Here is a 24550-nt window from a genome sequence, read left to right as displayed (position 1 = left end):
TTTGCATTTCACCACAGGGTGGCAATATTCATTATACTTTCACTCATCTTTTCTGCCCTGGCTAAACCACACTTCCATTGTGGATTTTTTATAATCACACCCAACCTTTTCATACTAAGAGAATTCCTCAGTGACTGATTAATCAGACCAGTAATTACGAGAGTGACCGTCTTTATTATTGAAATGTGCGTTTGCTGTATGTAAGCTGTGAATCTGGCAAGGTCTCAGGTCTCCGGAGTGGGAGGTTTGGCTCCCCCTTTCTCATCTGCGGAGGCCAGTCCTTCTTTCTCTGTTGATAGAAAAACTATTTTAATTGATAAATAAAAAACAATAATGACTCATTCCTCAGACAAGGTACTCTCTCCACAGTCACACGTGATAAACACTACTACAGGCTACGTAAGGGTCCTGCTCACCCGAGGATGGATCTTTGGCTGGGGTCCATAGGGACAGGCCAGTGACAGCCTTGGGCTTCCACTTCAGGACCCTGGTGGTTACTACCTCATCCTCCTCGGCATCCCCTCTGTCCTGTCGTCCATTGAGAAGCAGTAACACAGCTCAAGAAAGGCTCCCTTTGGGCATTTCTGCCTAAAGCACCTTACGCATTATTTTTTCATTTTCTCTTCTATGGATACAGTTGGGATGTTTTAAGTGCAATGCCGTGCTTTAAGTTTTTGCTGTCATTGTGTTAGACCCCCCCCTTAAATTGTTCAGCGATAGCTTCTTCTAAAGCACAGCAAGCCCCAAAACATCTAAAACTCCAGTGCACAACTCAGCCACAACACATAGAGACTAGAAGATGAATAGTGGATCCATGACTACTATACAATGTCATAAAGGATCATAATCACGCAAGTATCTAGGTGTATGTACAGTTGAAGTCGGAAGTTTACATACACTTAGGTTGGAGTCATTAAAACTCGTTTTTCAACCACTCCACACATTTCTTGTTAACAAACTATAGTTTTGGCAAGTCGGTTAGGACATCTACTTTGTGCATGACACAAGTAATTTTTCCAACAATTGTTTTACAGACAGATTATTTCACTTATAATTCACTGTATCACAATTCCAGTGGGTCAGAAGTTTACATACACTAAGTTGACTGTGCCTTTAAACAGCTTGGAAAATTCCAGGAAATGATGTCATGGCTTTAGAAGCTTCTGATAGGCTAATTGACATCATTTGAGTCAATTGGAGATGTACCTGTGGATGTATTTCAAGGCCTACCTTCAAACTCAGTGCCTCTTTGCTAGACATCATGGGAAAATCAAAATAAATCAGCCAAGACCTCAGAAAAAGAATTGTAGACCTCCACAAGTCTGGTTCATCCTTGGGAGCAATTTCCAAACGCCTGAAAGTACCACTTTCATCTGTACAAACAATAGTATGCAAGTATAAACACCATGGGACCACGCAGCCGTCATACCGCTCAGGAAGGAGACACGTTCTGTCTCCTAGAGATGAACGTACTTTGGTGCGAAAAGTGCAAATCAATCCCAGAACAACAGCAAAGGACCTTGTGAAGATTCAGGACCTTGTGCGATTCAGTATGAAAATGTATGCACTCACTAACTGTAAGTCACTCTGGAAAAGAGCGTCTGCTAAATGACTAAAATGTTTTAAAAAATGAAGATGCTGGAGGAAACAGGTACAAAAGTATCTATATCCACAGTAAAACAAGTCCTATATCGACATAACCTGAAAGGCCGCTCAGCAAGGAAGAAGCCACTGCTCCAAAACCGCCATAAAAAAGACAGACTACGCTTTGCAACTGCACATGGGGACAAAGATCATACTTTTTGGAGAAATGTCCTCTGGTCTGATGAAACAAAAATAGAACTGTTTGGCCATAATGACCATTGTTATGTTTGGAGAAAAAAGGGGGCTGCTTGCAAGCCGAAGAACACCATCCCAACCGTGAAGCATGGGGGTGGCAGCATCATGCTGTGGGGTGCGTTGCTGCAGGAGGGACTGGTGCACTTCACAAAATAGATGGCATCATGAGCAAGGAAAATTATGTGGATATATTGAAGCAACATCTCAAGACATCAGTCAGGAAGTTAAAGCTTGGTCGCAAATGGGTCTTCCAAATGGACAATGACCCCAAGCATACTTCCAAAGTTGTGGCAAAATGGCTTAAGGACAACAAAGTCAAGGTATTGGAGTGGCCATCACAAAGCCCTGACCTCAATCCTATAGAAAATGTGTGGGCAGAACTGAAAATGCATGTGCGAGCAAGGAGGCCTACAAACCTGACTCAGTTACACCAGCTCTGTCAGAAGGAATGGGCCAAAATTCACCCAACTTATTGTGGGCAGCTTGTGGAAGGCTACCCAAAACGTTTGACCCAAGTTAAACAATTTAAAGGCAATGCTACCAAATACTAATTGAGTGTATGTAAACTTCTGACCCACTGGGAATGTGATGAAAGAAATAAAAGTTGAAATAAATAATTCTCTCTACTATTATTCTGACATTTCACATTCTTATAAATAAAGTGGTGATCCTAACTGACCTAAAACAGGGAATTTTTCCTAGGATTAAATGTCAGGAATTGTGAAAAACTGAGTTTAAATGTATTTGGCTAAGGTGTATGTAAACTTCCGACTTCAACTGTATCTGATTCACTTTAAGAGGCTAAGCCCAATAGCATTTTGAGAACTGTTGAAAAAAAGGTTATCTTTGTATCAATCGACCACTAAGGGGTGTCATGCAACAAATGGACACAGGAAGTGAACTACTATGCTACAAGTAAGGCGCAGCACTCTGAAAGTTGCTGTGGCACCTCCTCTCCTGAAGCCCCTATGGAGAAAAAGCCCTCCCCGTGGCCAGGGTAAGGAGACCTGGACTTCTGGGCTTTCCCATGTTTACCATTCTCCTCATCTGATGCAGGCTGGAGTTTTAGTCAAGGGAGAGAAGCAGCTCTCTGTTAAGTGGCTTTTGTCATGATCTCATCCAGATACTTCAAAACAACAAACATTTGCTAAAGAGCCATTCTGCGCTTGTACAGGTTGTTTTATCATATCATTGCAATTTCCACATCTGCAAATATGTGGTAGTGGTCCTACCTGATCCAGCTGTAGGTATTCTCCATGCTGCTCACAGCCAACTTCAAACACATACTTCCCTGGGCCTGAGGGCTGAAACAAAGATGGATTATAGTGACAGTTTATATATGCTAGTACACAATGATATTGTCGTATGCTGATAAACTTGTAACTAAACACACAATAACACAGAACTTGTCAACATCATGCTGTGTTTGTGGCTATTGTTTTCATCAAGGCAGTGTTTTTTTTGCCTTAATAATGTCCGATTGCTTCTGGGCTGACTTACATTGTTGTTGAGGAAGTTGCCCTGGTATCTGTGGTTCAGGTGGATGAATTCTCCTGCTGACTCCATCTTGCCCATCACCCACGTGCCCATGTACCTGGAGCTTGTGTCGTTGTAGTGGTATGTACCCTGTCCATTTCTGGTATTTTAAAGAGAAAGAATGGTAAGATCAGGTGGGGGACTGCAATAGGAATATTTAATATGAATAGGTTTAATTCCGAAACGCTATACTGTATGTATATATCCATGATCAGAAATGTTGGCAAATTAGCTTTTTGGTTTTGTTTAAAGAACTTATGAAAAGAGATTTGTGTGTTTGTTTCACTATCTAATCATGGCGTGGGGTTGTTAAATGACAGACATGTATTTGTTTGAAATCTATCACTTGATGGTTTCATTTCAGAGAGACAAACAATCACATTTTGTTGCAAAATGAGATATATTCGCCTCAGTAGCTAGGTTTCCATCCAATTGGCGACATATTTTCATGCGAATATTCAAAAATCTGCATGAAAACAATATGAACATTTTCGCACCAGAGATGTGTTTCCATTAAATTGAATTGTTGCGGATAAAAGGCTGTGCGTGAAAAATTACTTTTGCAGTTACATTCCCGATGTACCGAATAAAAAATAAAAGTTAAGTGGGTTTCCATCCCATTTTCAATTCTACAGATGGTTTTATCACAAAACATGTTGCGTTATATAGCGAATGTGCCCACTCTGCTATTGACACGTGCGATCTCCAGCTGGCAGATACAGCGCGGTAGGCTAGTCTACATGACGTGATCATTATGGATAAGAGCGACAATATTTTGTATTTGTCTAACAGCAGTCGAGCATCGATCATCACGTCACCAGAATAAGACCGTCAATATTTATTGTACAGGAGCATTAAGCTCATCACCTTGTACTTTCACCTCCCTGTGAAGTTCATAACTTATTTTATCTACAGCCCAATAACCTGCGTGCTTTCCCGACGAGTCCTAGTGGGCGCACCACACAACATGTCATTGCGTGACTCCAAGTTTACTTCGATATAATGGTTATTATATCAATATTTGCGCATAAAAGTGTTTCCACCGACATTTCTCGCATAATTCGTTTTACAGACACAAAAACATCCCACCTTGTCTAGCGTATTTAGTTTTATCGACATTTGGAAAGTTTACCAACACATTTTCTGTTTCCATCAGGCCTGTCGTGGATAAGAGCGTCTGCTAAATGACGTAAATGTAAACATGTACTTTACTCGCATTAAAATGGTGGATGGACACATCGTTACTCTCAGAGAACAAGGAAGCACTGCTTTACACAGTCAAGTGGGACAAATACTGTTTTTAATAAAAAAACTGTACAAATGATACATTTGTGACATCAACATTAAAAAAAATATATATATAAAAAATGTATCAATACAGTAATATGAGATCTGGGCTCTTGTCAAAAGTAATCCAGAAGCCTAACTCTAACCAAACACTATTGCATGAGGCTAGATTTATGATGAGTTGAATTTATATGTTAAATATACAGGATACGAACATTCCATTCCAGCTGAACAATGGATATATAGCGTTTTGCTACAAAAATCTATGAATACAACGTCTTACACACACATGAAGGTACACATAAGCATTCATTTCTGATGAAAAAACACAAATGTGAAAAATTGATGGATATAGCGTTTTGGAAGTGAGTGATTAACACAATGTTTTGCATATTTATATATTTTCCCTTTATGTAATACACATGATTTCCAGTGTTGTTTGTAACACTCTGGTTGATAGTCACTACACTAGATGTTATATTATTGATTAAACTCATATCTGTTGATAGTGATTGACGCCAGACTGGAGGACCAAGGACCAAGGACACACTGATTAATATTGTATTCTGTGAAACACTGTGATTATGTAGCAGCTGACGAAGTCAATGCCCTTTGTTTTGACTTCTTACAAGGCTCTGGGGGCTGGTGTTTACAGTAGGGATGTTTATAGTACAGCCTTCTATGCTGTTTTCTATGCATGGTCATGACCGGATGGCAGACTCGGGTAAGATGAAGGGTGTGTCTATTTGTTAACAACAGTTGGTGCGCAATGTCTAATGTTAAGAAAGTCTCAAGTTTTTGCTTGTCTGTTAGAAAACCTCATGATAAGCTGCAGACCACACTATTTACCAAGATAGTTTTCATCTATATTTTTCGTAGCTGTCTATTTACATTTTTTAATTTGTTTTAGTCATTTAGCAGACGCTCTTATCCAGAGCGACTTACAGGAGCAAGTAGGGTTATGTGCCTTGCTCAAGGGCACATCGGCAGATTTTTCACCTAGTCGGCTCGGGGATTAGAACCAGTGACCTTTCGGTTACTGGCACAACGCTCTTAACCACTAAGCTACCTGCCGCCCCCCACTTCTTTGCTTCCACTTATTTATCACCACAAACCGATGTCGGCACTAAGACTGCACTCAACGAGGTGTATAGGGCCATAAGCAAACAAGAAAATGCACATTCAGAGAGGGCGTTTCTCTTGGCCTGTGATTTGAGTGCAGGAAAACTGAAATCTGTTTTACCTCATGTTTACCAGCATGTCACTTGTGCAACAAGAGGCGACAAGACTCTACATCACCTTTACTCCACACACAGAAACACATACAAGGGCCCTCCCTCGCCCTCCCTCGCCTTCCCTCGCCTTCCCTCGCCCTCCCTCGCCCTCCCTCGCCCTCCCTCGCCTTCCCTCGCCCTCCCTCGCCCTCCCTCGCCTTCCCTCGCCTTCCCTCGCCCTCCCTCGCCCTCCCTCGCCTTCCTTTGGGCAAATAAGACCATAACTCTATCCTCAAATAGGAACACAGAAGTGGTCGAATGAAGAGGATGCTAAGCTACAGGACTGTTTCACTAGCACAGACTGGAATATCAAATAAAATACAATTGTATTTGCCACATGTGCCGAATACAACAGGTGTAGACCTTACAGTGAAATGCTTACTTACAAGCCCTTAACCAACAATGCAGTTTTAAGAAAAATAAGTGTTAAGTAAAAAATAAATAAGTAAAAAAATAATGAAAGAGCAGCAGTAAAATTAAATAACAGTAGGGAGGCTATATACAGTGGGGGTACCGGTACAGAGTCAATGTGTGGGGGCACAGGTTAGTCGAGGTAATTGAGGTAATATGTACATGTGGGTAGAGTTAAAGTGAATATGCATAAATAATAAACAGAGTAGCAGCAGCGTAAAAGAGGGGATGGGGAGGGCAATGCAAATAGTCCGGGTAGCCATGATTAGCTGTTCAGGAGTCTTATGGCTTGGGGGTAGAAGCTGTTAAGAAGGCTTTTTGAGGATCTGAGGACCCATGCCAAATCTTTTCAGACTCCTGAGGGGGAATAGGCTTTGTCGTGCCCTCTTCACGACTGTCTTGGTGTGTTTGGACCATGATAGTTTGTTGGTGATGTGGACACCATGGTACTTGAAGCTCTCAACCTGTTCCACTACAGCCCCTTCGATGAGAATGGGGGCGTGCTCAGTCCTCTTTTTTCCCTGTAGTCCACAATCATTTCATTTGTCTTGATCACGTTGAAGGAGAGGTTGTTATCCTGGTTCAACACGGCCAGGTCTCTGACCTCCTCCCTATAGGCTGTCTCATCGTTGTCGGTGATCAGGCCTACCACTGTTTTGTCATCTGCAAACTTAATGATGGTGTTGGAGTCGTGCCTGGCCATGCAGTCATGGGTGAACAGGGAGTACAGGAGGGGACTGAGCATGCACCCGAGGGGCCGCCGTGTTTAGGATCAGCGTGGCAGATGTGTTGTTATCTACCCTTACAACCTGGGGGCGGCCCGTCAGGAAGTCCAGGATCCAGTTGCAGAGGGAGGTGTTTAGTCCCAGGGTCCTTAGCTTAGTGATGAGCTTTGAGGGCACTATGGTGTTGAACGCTGAGCTGTAGTCAATGAATAGCATTCTCACATAGGTGTTCCTTTTGTCCAGGTGTGAAAGGGCAGTGTGGAGTGCAATAGAGATCATCATCTGTGGATCTGTTGGGGCGGTATGCAAATTGGAGTGGGTCTAGGGTTTCTGGGATAATGGTGTTGATGTGAGCCATGACCAGCCTTTCAAAGCACTTCATGGCTACAGACATGAGTGCTACGGGTCGGTAGTCATTTAGGCAGGTTATCTTAGTGTTCTTGGGCACAGGGACTATGGGGGTCTGCTTGAAACATGTTGGTATTACAGACTCAGTCAGGGACATGTTGAAAATGTCAGTGAAGACACTTGCCAGTTGGTCAGCGCATGCTCGGAGTAGGCATCCTGGTAATCCGTCTGGCCCTGCGGCCTTGTGAATGTTGACCTGCTTAAAAGTCTTAAAAGTCATCCAATAACATTGAGGAGTTTACTGCATCAGTCACCGGCTTCATTAACAAGTGCATCGACGACGTCGTCCCTACAGTGACCGTACTTACCCTAACCAGAAGCCATGGATTAGAGGCAAGAACTGCATTGAGCTAAAGGCTAGAGCTGCCGCTTTCAAGGAGCGGGACACTCATCCGGACGCTTATAAGAAATCCCACTACGACCTCCAACGAGCCATCAAACAGGCAAAGATTCAATACAGGACTAAGATCGAATCCTACTACGCCGGCTCTGACGCTCGACCGATGTGGCAGGGCATGCAAACTATCACGGATTACAAAGGGAAACCCAGCCGCAAACTGCCCAGCGACGCGAGCCTACCAGACAAGCTAAATGCCTTCTATGCTAGCTCTGAGGCAAGCAACACTGAACCATGCATGAGAGCATCAGTTGTTACGGGTGACTGTGTGATCACACTCTCCGTAGCCAAAGTGAGTAACACCTTTAAACGGGTTAAATTTGGCAAGGCCACGGAGCCAGACAGAATACCAGGACGCGTACTCAGAGCATGAGCTGACCAGCTGGCAAGTGTCTTCACTGACATTTTAAACCTATCCCTGACCCGGTCTGTAATACCAACCTGTTTCAAGGCAGACTACCATAGTCCCTGTGCCCAAGAATGCCAAGGTGACCACCCATCCACCACACCACGCTGACCATCAACACGGGGGCCCCTCAGGGATGTTAAGACTGCTAATTAGTTAATCAAATGGCTACCTGCATTGACCCTTTTGCACTGACTCTATGCGTACACACTGGACTCTACCCACACACTCACACTGACACCCCAACACACACACACACACACACGGACTCTGTACTGGTACTCCCTGTATATAGCCATGTTATTACCTGGTACCCCTACACATGGACTCTGTACTGGTACTCCCTGTATATAGCCATGTTATTACCTGGTACCCCTACACATGGACTCTGTACTGGTACTCCCTGTATATAGCCATGTTATTACCTGGTACCCCTACACATGGACTCTGTACTGGTACTCCCTGTATATAGCCATGTTATTACCTGGTACCCCTACACATGGACTCTGTACTGGTACTCCCTGTATATAGCCATGTTATTACCTGGTACCCCTACACATGGACTCTGTACTGGTACTCCCTGTATATAGCCATGTTATTACCTGGTACCCCTACACATGGACTCTGTACTGGTACTCCCTGTATATAGCCATGTTATTACCTGGTACCCCTACACATGGACTCTGTACTGGTACTCCCTGTATATAGCCATGTTATTACCTGGTACCCCTACACATGGACTCTGTACTGGTACTCCCTGTATATAGCCATGTTATTTTAACTCCTTATTAATAATAATAATAATATAATATGCCATTTAGCAGACGTATTGTTATTCACTGTGTATCTATTCCTCTTGTCACTATTACATTATTATTGTTTTACTCTGCATTGTTGTAAAAGGACCTGTAAGTAAGCATTTCACTGTTGTTTATGAAGCATTTGACAAATACAATTTGATTTGATTTTGATTAGTATATACTGTAACAGGCCTGTCTCCAAGAGGCCAGTTAGACATTTTATCTGCTTCTGTGCTGGATGGTGTCTCCCTGTTGCAACTTGTAATTAAACTGGGTTGATTTAGATTGACTTTATCAACGACTGCTCTACTTGTAATTAAACCGGGTTGATTTAGATTGACTTTATCAACGACTGCTCTACTTGTAATTAAACCGGGTTGATTTAGATTGACTTTATCAACGACTGCTCTACTTTTTGTTCACCTGTAAATTCCTATTACAGGAACACTGAAAAGGTTTGACTCTGTCATGTACGGTTGGCCTACTTCTCACACTATTCACTTTTATTGTCACAGCAGTAACTACCTTTGATGGTGTAAGGGAGTGAACTATATTTATAATAAGGGTTACATGGAGAAAATCGAAACTCTCTGTAATGAAAATGGATGGACCTCCCTTCGGCAAAATATATTTAACCTAAACCCTCCCTGATCGCTTGAAAAAAACCAAGTGACCTTCCCCTACACCCAAAATAATAATTAAAACAAAAGTAGATAGCAGAGAACATGTCTACCGTTTACCCTCACTTCTTGGACAGACCAGAGCCTTAGATATGCAGTTTTAGAAACTGTTCTTCGTCCTGTAAGCATTACATGGCAACGCAGGAATTTTGATAGCGCGCAGGGCTGCGGGCCAGAAGGTTGTGGGTTCACAGACCACCCTGGACAAGAGTAGGGGTGGAAAGATCTCCTTTATAGTAAAAGCATGAATCTTTCATCGTATTTGCAGGTTCGAGAATTTTCTTTCATGCAATTCTACGTAATTTTACATATTAGCGAATTCCCAAACAAAGTCAGCCTCTGAATGTCAAAGAAATAAAACATTGATATCCCCATATGCATCGGAGTCACGTCTTTCCCTGGTATTTTACAGCTTGTTTCTAGCATAAAGCATTTTGGACCAAAGCGCTGTCATAGATCACTTTATATAATCAGATCTGTTTTATTTTCTTCAAAATCTTAAGCTAACAAGGGGTAGGCATGTGCTTTTTGACATTTTATTTAATAAAAGGTAGGCTTACGACCTACCCTCTCATTTTTAAACTTAACAGCTCTTCACTGACACGGAGGTAGGCTATTTAAAGAGTGTACGTTGTGTTGAGGAATTGACTGACAAATCTATGTATATACAGTGGGGAAAAAAAGTATTTAGTCAGCCACCAATTGTGCAAGTTCTCCCACTTAAAAAGATGAGAGATGCCTGTAATTTTCATCATAGGTACACGTCAACTATGACAGACAAATTGAGAAAATAAAATCCAGAAAATCACATTGTAGGATTTTTAATGAATTTATTTGCAAATTATGGTGGAAAATAAGTATTTGGTCACCTACAAACAAGCAAGATTTCTGGCTCTCACAGACCTGTAACTTCTTCTTTAAGAGGCTCCTCTGTCCTCCCCTCGTTACCTGTATTAATGGCACCTGTTTGAACTTGTTATCAGTATAAAATACACCTGTCCACAACCTCAAACAGTCACACTCCAAACTCCACTATGGCCAAGACCAAAGAGCTGTCAAAGGACACCAGAAACAAAATTGTAGACCTGCACCAGGCTGGGAAGACTGAATCTGCAATAGGTAAGCAGCTTGGTTTGAAGAAATCAACTGTGGGAGCAATTATTAGGAAATGGAAGACATACAACACCACTGATAATCTCCCTCGATCTGGGGCTCCACGCAAGATCTCACCCCGTGGGGTCAAAATGATCACAAGAACGGTGAGCAAAAATCCCAGAACCACACGGGGGGACCTAGTGAATGACCTGCAGAGAGCTGGGACCAAAGTAACAAAGCCTACCATCAGTAACACACTACGCCGCCAGGGACTCAAATCCTGCTGTGTCCCCCTGCTTAAGCCAGTACATGTCCAGGCCCGTCTGAAGTTTGCTAGAGTGCATTTGGATGATCCAGAAGAGGATTGGGAGAATGTCATATGGTCAGATGAAACCAAAATAGAACTTTTTGGTAAAAACTCAACTCGTCGTGTTTGGAGTACAAAGAATGCTGAGTTGCATCCAAAGAACACCATACCTACTATGAAGCATGGGTGTGGAAACATCATGCTTTGGGGCTGTTTTTCTGCAAAGGGACCAGGACGACTGATCCGTGTAAAGGAAAGAATGAATGGGGCCATGTATCGTGAGATTTTTAGTGAAAACCTCCTTCCATCAGCAAGGGCATTGAAGATGAAACGTGGCTGGGTCTTTCAGCATGACAATGATCCCAAACACACCGCCCAGGCAACGAAGGAGTGGCTTCGTAAGAAGCATTTCAAGGTCCTGGAGTGGCCTAGCCAGTCTCCAGATCTCAACCCCATAGAAAATCTTTGGAGGGAGTTGAAAATCCGTGTTGCCCAGCGACAGCCCCAAAACATCACTGCTCTAGAGGAGATCTGCATGGAGGAATGGGCCAAAATACCAGCAACAGTGTGTGAAAACCTTGTGAAGACTTACAGAAAACGTTTGACCTGTGTCATTGCCAACAAAGGGTATATAACAAAGTATTGAGAAACGTTTGTTATTGACCAAATACTTATTTTCCACCATAATTTGCAAATAAATTCATTAAAAATCCTACAATGTGATTTTCTGGAATTTCTTTTCTCATTTTGTCTGTCATAGTTGACGTGTACCTATGATGAAAATTACAGGCCTCTCTCATCTTTTTAAGTGGGAGAACTTGCACAATTGGTGGCTGACTAAATACTTTTTTCCCCCACTGTAGCAGCCTATAGCCTAATTTCGTCTGTCAAACAGGTAGACCTATCTATTTTTTCTTAAATAGGAAGAAATAGACTCCAACACAAAGCACTCTTGTTGTTAGTAAAGTCTAATTAAAATGAAGACGGTTCAAATGAATTATGCCTACTTGAATGTACCTACTTTCAGCACCATGAGCTGTCCATTTCTGATTGATTGTGCCGCAGCTGCTGATTCAAGTTTCAACACCCCAATGTAAGTTACTCGAATCTGGCTTATTGTGAGGTCAATAACTCTGATAAATACATAATGGGCAAGAAACATATTGTTTTTAATCAATTATATTATTAGCAAATGATCAAAGTTGACCTCCAGTCCTCCTGCTCATCTTGGTGCTGGACTGGGCCTTAGAAATATTTTTTTGGAGAAGAAACCTTTGACTCTTGACTCGCCTCCTAAACTGCCAACGTAGCCCTACACAGTACAGCCATTAGTTAAGCAACACACAAACACGTTTTTGATCAGGAAGAGTGGAGCAGGCCGGGGCTCAGGGTCAGAATATCCATTGCAGTGTGTAATGCAGCCCAGTTTTATTTACACCATCCCAGCAGCTATCTTAGAAATATAACTTTCCTCTGTGCTTCTCCGAGCATGCACTTCATTTGATTGAGACAACACTAAATAGCCTATAGGTGCACTTGATATTACACGCCCAGCGGAGAATTAGAGATGAGGGGTGGCATCTGGTACACATCGATATATAGCCTAATAAGCAACTAATTCTAAAACACCGAGAAATATTGACATTTCATCAATTACTAATTACATGACCTTCCCCTGGACTAGATTTTTTAAAGTACTAAACCCTCCCCTTGAATGAAATTAAAAAGCATGACCCTCCTCCATTTTCCTCCAGGTAACCATTCTGTAAATTTCGATCCGTCCCTAACCACTCTCCTTCATATGTGTCTTTTTAGTCACAGCAGTAACTACTAGGCTTGGGTGACATACCATTTATACTGTATACCGGGGTATTTCGAAATACCGACGGTATGATTTTCAAAACCATTAAAAATATATAAATATATATATATATATATATTTGGGGGGGGTTGGTGTCACGGTTTCTGCCGAGGCTGCTCCTTCTCCTTGTTCGGGCAGGCTTCGGCGGTCGTCGTCCCCGGAGTACTAGCTGCCACCGTTCGTTGTTTCTGTGTTCGTTTGGTTTGGTCTGTTTTGTACACCTGTTTCTCATTTTGTCTTGATTATGTGTCCTTTAAGTTCTCGTTGTTTCTGTCTTGTGGTTGTGTGTAGTTGTTCATTTGTCAGCAGGTGTTTCCATGTCGAGTTTGTGCTCTATTGCTGTAGAGAGTCCGCACTATTGTGCGTGTTTAGTATATTACGCTGAGTGCGTTATTTTTCTTGTGCCTCCGGCTCTGTTTGTAGCCGTTCATTCTGTGGACTTTATTAAAGTATTTTTGGACTACTTCTGCATCCTGCATCTGATTTCCACACCACCCCTACGCCACCTCTGACAGAACTACACACCAACTCATGGAATCAGCAGGAGCAGCAGCAGCGACCGAGTCATGGGAGGAGCGCGTCCGCGGACAGGATGACAGGATAGCTCAAATCACCAACGCTCTTCAGGGAGTAATGAACACCCTGCATCGCCTGGAGACCAGTTGGGCACCCACGCCTCCTCCCACATTACCACCAGCACCGGTCAGTCCATTAGTCCACGCTCCGGAACCCAGTGGGATTCGGCTCTCGCTCCCGAGGGCGTATGATGGTACCGCTGCCGGGTGTCAAGGTTTCCTCCTACAAGTTTAACTCTACCTCGCCACCATACACCCGGTGCCCTCGGGACACGAGAGCGTTTCCGCCCTCATCTCCTGTCTCACCGGCAAGGCGTTGGAGTGGGCCAACGCCGAATGGAGGAGAATAGACCCAGCGACGATCACCTATGCAGAGTTCTCCCGTCGCTTCAGGGCTGTATTCGATCATCCACCTGAGGGGAAGGCGGCGGGAGAACGTCTATTCTACCTCCGACAGGGGAAGAGGAGCGCCCAGGAGTTTGCACTGGAGTTCCGGACTCTAGCGGCAGACGCAGGGTGGAATGAGCGGGCCCTCATAGACCACTTCCGCTGCAGCCTACGGGAGGACGTCCGTCGTGAGTTGGCCTGCAGGGACACCACCCTCACGTTTGACCAGTTGGTGGATATGGCCATTCGCCTAGACACCCTGCTGGCCACCCGCGGACGTCCTGAGTGGGGGTCGTCCATTCCACCCTCCAGCACCTCCGAGCCTAGTCCTATGGAGCTCGGGGGTGCTGGCGCTAGAGAGGAGAGGAGAAGGAGCCCCAGGGGGACCAACCCCTGTACCAACTGTGGCCGTGGAGGACACACTGCGGCCAGGTGCTTGGGGGGGTCTCCTAGGGGACGAGACGGCAGTCCTCCAGGTGAGTAGGCGCCCCACTTACCCAGAGCTCTCTGTTGTGCACCTAACCATACCTGTTTGCTTCCCACAGGTTGCACCTCGTTCCCAGCATAAGGCGCTAGTAGATTCAGGCGCAGCTGGGAATTTTATAGATCGGAGATTTTGTGCAGAGTTAGGGATTCCCCTCCTTCCTGTCAACAAACCTTTCCCTGTACATGCTCTAGATAGCCGTCCGTTGGGATCGGGGTTGATTAGGGAGGTCACAGCTCCACTTAGGATGGGGACGCAGGAGGGTCATGAGGAGACTATACAGCTATATCTTATTGACTCTCCTGCGTATCCGGTGGTGCTGGGGCTTCCCTGGTTGATTACCCATAATCCCTCTATTTCGTGGCAACAGAGGGCTCTTAAGGAGTGGTCTGCTCAGTGCGTAGGGCGATGTCTGGGCGTTTCCGTAGGGGCGACCTCGGTGGAGAGTCCAAACCAAGTGCCCGCATTGCACATTCCCCCCGAGTATGAGGATTTAGCACTTGTGTTTAGTAAAGCGAAGGCGACGCAATTGCCACCACATAGACAGGGGGATTGTGCGATAGACCTCCAGGTAGGAGCTGCGCTTCCGCGGAGCCATGTGTATCCTTTGTCTCAAGAGGAGAAGAGAGCTATGGAGACTTACATAGCCGAGTCTCTGAGACATGTACACATACGGCCCTCCATTTCCCCTGCGTCCTCGAGTTTCTTTTTTGTGAAGAAAAAGGATGGAGGTTTGCGCCCGTGTATTGATTACCGCAGTCTCAATCAGATTACTGTGAAATACAGTTATCCACTCCCTCTGATTGCGACTATGACGGAGTCTTTACACGGGGCACGGTTCTTCACAAAATTGGACCTCAGGAGCGCATACAACTTGGTGCGTATTAGGGAGGGAGACGAATGGAAGACAGCGTTTAGTACCACCTCGGGTCATTACGAGTATCTCGTCATGCCATATGGGTTAATGAATGCTCCTTCAGTCTTCCAATCCTTCGTAGATGAGATCTTCCGGGATATGCAGGGGCAAGGAGTGGTCGTGTACATTGACGACATTCTGGTGTATTCTTCTACTCGAGCCGAGCATGTAGCCCTGGTGCGCCGAGTGTTGAGGAGATTGTTGGAGCATGACCTATATGTCAAGGCAGAGAAATGTCTGTTTTTCCAGGAGTCTGTCTCCTTTTTGGGTTATCAGTTGTCTGCGTCAGGGGTTAAGATGGAGGTTGACCGTGTGTCGGCCGTGTGTAATTGGCAAACTCCAACTACTGTTAAAGAGGTGCAGCGGTTCTTGGGCTTTGCGAATTACTACAGGAGGTTTATCCGGGGTTTTGGACAGGTGGCAGCTCCCATAACGTCTCTTCTAAAGGGAGGTCCGGTGCGCTTGCAGTGGTCTGCTGAGGCGGATAGGGCTTTTGGGAGACTGAAGGACCTGTTTACCTCGGCGCCGGTGCTGGCGCATCCGGATCCCGCGCTACCATTCCAGGTCGAGGTAGACGGTATAGGGGCCGTGCTCTGGCAACGGTCTGGCACGCCACCGAAACTCCGCCCCTGTGCTTTTTACTCTAAAAAGCTCAGTCCGGCGGAGCGAAATTATGACGTGGGGGACAGGGAGTTGCTAGCCGTGGTCCAGGCCCTAAAGGTGTGGAGGCATTGGCTTGAGGGGGCTCAACACCCTTTCCTCATTTTGACCGACCATCGAAACCTGGAGTACATCCGGGCAGCTAGGAGACTGAACCCTCGCCAGGCTAGGTGGAACATGTTTCTAACCCGGTTCGTTTTTAAGATCACGTACATCCCTGGGTCCCAGAACGGTAAGGCAGATGCCCTGTCCCGGCGGTATGACACGGAGGAGAGGTCCGTTGAGCCCACGCCCATACTCCCGCCGTCTTGCCTGGTGGCACCGGTGGTATGGGAGGTCGATTCCGAAATCGAGCGGGCGTTGCGTACCGATCCTAGCCCTCCACAGTGTCCTGCGGGTCGGACGTACGTTCCGCTCGAGGTTCGGAATCGACTTATATATTGGGCTCACACGTCACCCTCCTCTGGACATCCAGGGATTGGCCGGACGGTGCACTGTCTTAGCGCTAAGTACTGGTGGTCAACGTTAGCCAGGGATGTGAGGGTTTATGTTTCCTCCTGCTCGGTGTGTGCCCAGTGTAAGGCACCCAGACACCTGCCCCGGGGTAAGCTACAACCCCTGCCCGTTCCACAACGACCCTGGTCTCACCTCTCGGTGGATTTCGTTACTGACCTTCCCCCCTCCCAGGGAAATACCACCATCCTGGTCGTTGTGGATCGGTTCTCGAAGGCCTGTCGTCTCCTTCCCATGCCGGGTCTCCCCACTGCCCTACAGACCGCTGAGGCACTATTTACTCACGTCTTCCGGCATTACGGGGTCCCTGAGGATATAGTGTCTGATCGAGGCCCCCAGTTTACCTCTCGTGTCTGGAGAGCGTTCATGGAGCGTTTGGGGGTCTCGGTGAGCCTTACCTCGGGGTACCACCCGGAGAGCAATGGGCAGGTTGAACGGGTAAACCAGGATGTGGGTAGGTTTCTGAGGTCGTATTGCCAGGGCCGGCCGGAGGAGTGGGCGAGGTATGTTCCCTGGGCCGAGATGGCTCAGAACTCCCTTCGCCACTCCTCCACCAGACTCACTCCTTTCCAATGTGTACTAGGGTACCAGCCGGCTCTGGCACCTTGGCATCAGAGCCAGATCGATGCTCCTGCGGTGGATGAGTGGGTGCGGCGCTCGGAGGAGACATGGAACGCTGCTCACGTACATCTGCAGCGGGCCATCCGTCGACACAAGGCGAGCGCCGATCTCCACCGCAGTGAGGGACCGGTGTACGCACCGGGAGATCGAGTCTGGCTCTCGACCAGAAACCTGCCCCTCCGCCTGCCCTGCCGGAAGCTGGGTCGGTGGTTTGTGGGGCCTTTTAAAGTCCTGAGGAGGTTGAACAAGGTGTGTTACAGATTACAACTTCCTATTGATTATAAGAATATTAACCCCTCGTTCCATGTGTCTCTCCTCAGGCCGGTGGTAGCTGGTCCACTCCAGGACTGTGAGATAGCCGAGACTCCTCCGCCCCCGCTGGACATCGAGGGGGCCCCGGCGTACACAGTCCGGTCCATCCTGGATTCGAGACGCCGGATGGGGGGTCTCCAATATTTTGTGGAGTGGGAGGGGTACGGTCCGGAGGAGCGGTGCTGGGTGCCGAGGAGAGATATCTTAGACCCGTCTCTTCTGACTGAGTTCCATCGGGGTCATCCCACGCGCCCTGCTCCGCGTCCTCCTGGTCGTCGCCGGGGTCGGCGCACGGCTGGAGCCGCGCGTCAAGGGGGGGGGTACTGTCACGGTTTCTGCCGAGGCTGCTCCTTCTCCTTGTTCGGGCAGGCTTCGGCGGTCGTCGTCCCCGGAGTACTAGCTGCCACCGTTCGTTGTTTCTGTGTTCGTTTGGTTTGGTCTGTTTTGTACACCTGTTTCTCATTTTGTCTTGATTATGTGTCCTTTAAGTTCTCGTTGTTTCTGTCTTGTGGTTGTGTGTAGTTGTTCATTTGTCAGCAGGTGTTTCCATGTCGAGTTTGTGCTCTATTGCTGTAGATGTTTAGTATATTACGCTGAGTGCGTTATTTTTCTTGTGCCTCCGGCTCTGTTTGTAGCCGTTCATTCTGTGGACTTTATTAAAGTATTTTTGGACTACTTCTGCATCCTGCATCTGATTTCCACACCACCCCTACGCCAGCTCTGACAGTTGGTGGCATCTGCGCCTTGCGGGGGCTGGGGGGGATGCTACGCCATTACTTATAACTATATATTAATTATGACTATACTGAACAAAAATATAAATGCAACATGTAAAGTGTTGGTCCCATGTTTCATGAGCTGAAATAAAATATCCCAGAAATGTTCCATACACACAAAAAGCTTATTTCGGAAAATGTTTTTGCACAAATTTGTTTACATCCCTGTTAGTTAGCATTTCTACTTGGACAAGATAATCCATCCACCTGACAGGTGTGGCATATCAAGAAGCTGATCAAACAGCATGATCATTACACAGGTGCACCTTGTGCTGGGGACAATAAAAGGCCACTCTAAAATGTGTCACACAAATTTTGTCACACAACACAATGCCACAGATGTCTCAAGTTTCGAGGGAGCGTGCAATTGGCATGCTGACTGCAGGAATGTCCACCAGAGCTGTTGCCAGAGAATTTGGCACTACATCCAACCAGCCTTAAAACCACAGGCCATGTGTAACCACGCCAGCCCAGGACCTCCGCATCAGGCTTCTTCACCTGCGGGATCGTCTGACACCAACCACACGGACAGCTGATGAAACTGTGGGTTTGCACAACTGAAGAATTTCTACACGAACTGTCAGAAACAGTCTCAGAGAAGCTCATCAGCGTGCTCGTCGTCCTCACCAGGGTCTTGACCTGACTGCAGTTTGGCGTCGTAACCGACTTCAGTGGGAAAATGCTTACCTTCGATGGCCACTTGCATGCTGGAGAGCTGTGCTCTCACGGATGAATCCCGGTTTAAATTGTATCGGGCAGATGGCAGACCACGTGTATGGCGTTGTGTGGGCGAGCGGTTTGCTGATGTCAACGTTGTGAACAGAGTGCCCCATGGTAGTGGTGGGGTTATGGTATGGGCAGGCATAAGCTACAGACAACGAACACAATTGCATTTTATAGATGGCAATTTGAATGCACAGAGATACCGTGACGAGATCCTGAGGCCCATTGTCGTGCCATTCATCCATCTCCATCACCTCATGTTTCAGCATGATAATGCACGGCCCCATGTCACAAGGATCTGTACACAATTCCTGGACTCTGAAAATGTCCCAGTTCTTCCATGGCCTGCATACTCACAAGACATGTCACCCATTGAGAAAGTTTGGGATGCTCTGGATCAACCTGTACGACAGCGTGTTCCTGTTCCCGCCAATATCCAACAACTTCGCACAGCCATTGAAGAGGAGTGGGACAACATTCCACAGGCCACAATCAACAGCCTGATCAACTCTATGCGAAGGACAGGTGTTGCACTGCATGAGGCAAATGGTGGTCACACCAGATACTGACTGGTTTTCTGATCCACAACCCTACTTTTTTTTTTTTTAAAGGTATCTGTGACCAACCGATGCATATCTGTATTCCCAGTCATGTGAAATCCATAGATTAGGGCCTAATGAATTTATTTAAATTGACTGATTTCCTTATTCCTGTAACTCAGTTAAATCGTTGAAATTGTTGCATGTTGCATTTATATTTTTGTTCAGTGTATAATAATATATCTAAGATAAAATGTATATCCAGCTTAGGGCTCCAGCTATGCATTTGGTAAATAACTTCCTCCATTAGCTGCTCCTCTCCTCTCTGTCTGTCACTCGCTCCCTGCACACAGCTCACTCTGCATGCGCTCTGCTCATGGTGGTTTTGAGTCTGTTAGTATCCATAGCAATGGCTCCGCTTGGGCTGCTCTGCTCAATGAAGAGACGTGAGAGCAGTTAGCTGTTAGCTACTTTTCGTCACTCTAAAGTCCAACAAAACTCAAGGAACATTATTATTTTCTGTGAAAAAATCTCTCCTGACTATTTGACGAGGTTGAAGCACTTCTGACACCATGTTATGATCTTAGTCAGATATGACTGTACTGCGCAGCAGAGCACGAGTAAATGGCTCAGCTTCAAAATGTTAATGATCAATTTAGCGATACCTGAGCTCTGCCCGTACCCTAGTTTTTGATTTTTAAAAACAGGACCTACCCAGCCCTAACCCTGCTACGGGAGCGTCTGGCTCGGGTCGGGTAGCAGAGCTATACCCTGTTGCCTAAATAGTTTTGTGCTTAGAAATAATCCACTTCCGGTAATACAGTATACCCCGGTATGGTACAGAAACTGTATTTTTATTTTATTTAACTAGGCAAGTCAGTTAAGAACAAATTCTTATTTACAATGGTGGCCTACACTGGCCAAACCCGGACGACGCTGGGCCAATTGTGCGCCGCCCTATGGGACTCCCAATCACGGCCGGTTGTGATACAGCCTGGAATCGAACCAGGGGGTCTGTAGTGACGCCTCAAGCACTGAGATGCAGTGCCTTAGACCGCTGCGCCACTCGGGAGCCCATGATGGTATGAGAATCTGGATACCGCCCAACCCTAGTAACTACCTTTGATGGTGTAACCACTCTCCTTCATACGTGTCTTGGTTGGGGTATGTGTAGAGGCCATGGCCCTGGCGCTGGTCATCAACCCAGCTTCCTGAGAGAGAGAGAGAGAGAGAGAGAGAGAGAGAGAGAGAGAGAGAGAGAGAGAGAGAGAGAGAGAGAGAGAAGGGGTGTACGCTACCAGTCAAAAGTTTTAGAACACCTACTCATTCAAGGGTTTTTCTTTATTTTAAAAAATGTTTACATTGTAGAATAATAGTGAAGACATCAAAACTATGAAATAACACATATGGAATCATGTAGTAACCAAAAAAGTGTTAAACAAATCCAAATATATTTTATATTTGAGATTCTTCAAATAGCCACCCTTTGCCTTGATGACAGCTTTGCACACTCTTGGCTTCATGAGGTAGTCACCTGTAATGCATTTCAATTAACAGGTGTGCCTTGTTAAAAGTTAATTTGTGGATTTTCTTTCCTTCTTAATGCGTTTGAGCCAATCAGTTGTGTTGTGAACAGCCCTATTTGGTGAAAGACCAAGTCCATATTATGGCAAGAACAGCTCAAATAAGCAAAGAGAAACGACAGTCCATTATTACTTTAAGACATGAAGGTCAGTCAATACGGAACATTTCAAGAACTTTGAAAGTTGCTTCAAGTGCAGTCGCAAAAACCATCAAGTGCTATGATGAAACTGGCTCTCATGAGGATCGCCACAGGAATGTAAAACCCAGAGTTACCTCTGCTGCAGAGAATAAGTTAATTAGAGTTACCAGCCTCAGAAATTGCAGCCCAAATAAATGCTTCACAGAGTTCAAGTAACAGACACATCTTAACATCAACTGTTCAGAGGAGACTGTGTGAATCAGGCCTTCATGGTCGAATTGCTCCAAAGAAACCACTACTAAAAGGACACCAATAAGACGAAGAGACTTGCTTGGGCCAAGAAACACGAGCAATGAACATTAGACCGGTGGAAATGTGTCCTTTGGTCTGGAGTTTTGGTTCCAACCGCTGTGTCTTTGTGAGACATGGTGTGGGTGAACGGATTATCTCTGCATGTGTAGTTCCCACCGTAAAGCATGGAGGAGGAGGTGTTATGGTGTGGGGGTGCTTTGCTGATGACACTGTCTGTGATTTATTTAGAATTCAAGGCACACTTAACCAGCATGGCTACCACAGCATTCTGCAGCGATACGCCATCCCATCTGGTTTGGGTTTAGTGGGACTATCATTTGTTTTTCAACAGGACAATGACCCAACACCCTCCAGGCTGTGTAAGGGCTATTTTACCAAGAAGGAGAGAGATGGAGTGCTGCATCAGATGACCTGGCCTCCACAATCCCCCGACCTCAACCAAATGGAGATGGTTTGGGATGAGTCGGACCGCAGAGTGAAGGAAAAGCAGCCAACAAGTGCTCAGCATATGTGGGAACTCCTTCAAGACTGTTGGAAAAGCATTCCAGGTGAAGCTGGTTGAGAGAATGCCAAGAGTGTGCAAAGCTGTCATCAAGGCAAAGGGTGGCTATTTGAAGAATCTAAAATATAACATATATTTTGATTTGTTTAACCCTTTTTTGGTTACTATATGATTCCATATGTGTTATTTCATAGTTTTGATATCTTCACTATTATTCTACAATGTAGAAAATAGTAAAAATAAAGAAAAACCCTTGAATGAGTAGGTGTTCTAAAATGTTTGACCGGTAGTGTATATGACAGACAAACAGAGACTGACTGACAGACAGACAGACAGACACACACACCTTCATATTTGGATCCATCTGGGTAGTAGAAGATACCCTGTCCGTGCTTCAGGTTCTGGTAATATTCTCCAATGTACCTGGCCCCATTCTTAAATCGGTATGTCCCCTGGCACACACAGAAATAGTCAAGGAAATGGTCAAAGGAAACAACAAATAGTAGGCATTATGCCATGAAGGTATTCAACTAGTTAGCTAGCTAGCTAGCTACCACACTAAGATCAAATGTGCTTTATTTATGGTGACAGTTACCTGGCCAGACCTTTTCCCGTTTTCATACATTCCTTGGTAAGTGTCTCCATTGGGCAGGACAGCTCTCCCGACCCCATGTCTCTCTCCAGCTTCATTTCGGTCCCCTTCATATTCCTGTGTCAGTCAATGACATCATTCTGTCAATTTTGCTGCGTTGCGTAGGTGCAAGTAGTTGTTAAAATTAACTAACGTTAGCTAGCTAACGATAAGTTGGCACTGCTAGCTCAAAATCGGCTTATGAGTTCTCTACCAAGTTACAGCACACATTTACTCACCCCAAGGTAACCCTGATCATCATCAAAATCCTCTGATCCAACATCCGACATTTTTAACTACTCGTTTCTCTTTGCTCCTGTAAACTAAAAAGTGAACCAACGGACTGCTCCTTCCTCTTCAACTCACCTCCTTCTCCTCTGTTTACGGTTGTCATGACAACGATGGAATGAGCGTGCAGACACGTGACCGATGGAAAAAACCTCAATAAACCAACGAATAAATAATAAACAAACAGAAATATCTTGAAAACTGTTAGCTGCACATTTATTGGCATTTAGATCCAAATATATTTTGTGCCAGGTAAAAGCTGTTCAGCCTTATCATTTGGTGATAAGGATATCTCATAAATTCCTCTTCAAATAGACCAATTACAATATTTTCAGTGTTCCAGTACCTAGGTTTCCATCCAATTGGCGACAGATTATTTTCGCATTTTCGCACCAGAGATGTGTTTTGATCAAATTGAGTTGCAGATAAAAGGCTGTGCTTGATGACGTAGGGCACGTAACAATAACTTTCGCGGTTAAATTCCCATGTACCGAATAAAAAATACAAGTTAATTAAATGGTTTTCCATCGCATTTTCAACTCTACTGATGGTTTTCTCACAAAAATGTTTGCGTTATATTATAGCGAGTGTGCCCACTGTTAATGGCAAGAGTGCTCTAGCCGAAAGCTCTATGTGCGCGCTTTTGGCTAGCTAGTGCTGTTGGTTATGCTGCGTTCATAACAACTAAGAACTCGGGAACTGGCAACTCGGAAATCTCCGACTTCCGAATTCAGTGCGTTCAAAACAACTGGGAGCTTGTAAAAAAAAAAACCCAGCTCCGACTGGGAAATATCGTTTTAAACCGTCATCCAACTCGGAATTCCAACTCGTGAACTCGGCTTCGTTCTAGCGGCTTTTTTCTAGAGCTACGATTTGAAGAGCACTGACGTCATGATTTGACCTCGTATTTTTCAGAGTTCCCAGTTGTCTTGAAATCACAATTTTTATGGACAGAAAGCAACATTTTTATGGACAAAGAAGCGAGATTATTTTTATTTGTCAAAGGCAGCCAAGCATCAATTATCATGTCACCAGAATAAAACCCTCGACATTTATTGGAAAGGAGCATCAAGCTCATCACCTTGCACTTTCACCACCCTGTGAAATGTATCATAACGTTCATCTGTAGCCTAAAAACGGCGTGCTTTCCCGACAAGTCCTAGTTGGAGGACCACACAACATGTCAACGCGTGACTCCCAAGTTTACTTCGATATAATGGTTATTATATCAACATTTGCGCATAAAAGTGTTTCCACCGACATTTCTCGCATAATTCATTTTACCGACACAAAAAGATCCCACCTTTTCTAGCGTATTTTGTTTTGTCGACATTTGGAAAGTTTACCGAAAATGTTGCTGTTTCTTTACTCGCATAAACAGGTTGGATGGAAACCTGGTTAGTAACACTGATAAATATTGTATCTCATTTCCTTGTTGATTTACTTTGTTGCAACGCCAATGGCATTTTTGATAACTAGCCAGAGACCTCAGACACTCACCAGTTTCTTTGTACTGTTCTGACGTCAGTTGGAGACCAAAGCGGAGGTTGGGCGACCAGTGT

At 45.2% G+C, this 24550-nt stretch overlaps 1 protein-coding gene across 2 annotated transcripts; it reads right to left on the bottom strand.

Annotated features, from left to right (window-relative positions):
- Nucleotides 1-199: 199 nt before the first annotated feature.
- rsph1 (radial spoke head component 1) lies at nucleotides 200-24541 on the bottom strand. 2 transcript variants are annotated; one of them, XM_084179545.1, is made up of 9 exons: nucleotides 24489-24541; nucleotides 22940-23140; nucleotides 22665-22778; nucleotides 22416-22521; nucleotides 20653-20743; nucleotides 3340-3475; nucleotides 3072-3143; nucleotides 417-528; nucleotides 200-289 (listed from the first exon to the last, which is right to left on the bottom strand). In XM_084179545.1, the coding sequence occupies exons 2-9, from the start codon at nucleotides 22988-22990 to the stop codon at nucleotides 225-227; spliced, it is 747 nt and encodes a 248-aa protein (XP_084035671.1). In that variant the 5' UTR covers nucleotides 22991-23140; nucleotides 24489-24541; the 3' UTR covers nucleotides 200-224. The 2 variants fall into 2 exon arrangements, with proteins under 2 accessions (XP_084035671.1, XP_084035672.1); XM_084179546.1 differs by lacking the exon at nucleotides 24489-24541 and having other exon boundaries at nucleotides 23067-23346.
- Between the last annotated feature and the right edge of the window lie 9 nt (nucleotides 24542-24550).

The sequence above is a fragment of the Coregonus lavaretus genome, assembly GCF_964263955.1.
Source record: "Coregonus lavaretus genome assembly, chromosome: 16".
Classification (NCBI taxonomy): domain Eukaryota; kingdom Metazoa; phylum Chordata; class Actinopteri; order Salmoniformes; family Salmonidae; genus Coregonus; species Coregonus lavaretus.
Note: the sequence above shows the minus strand (reverse complement) of the source record. Positions and strands in the feature narration are given on the sequence as shown.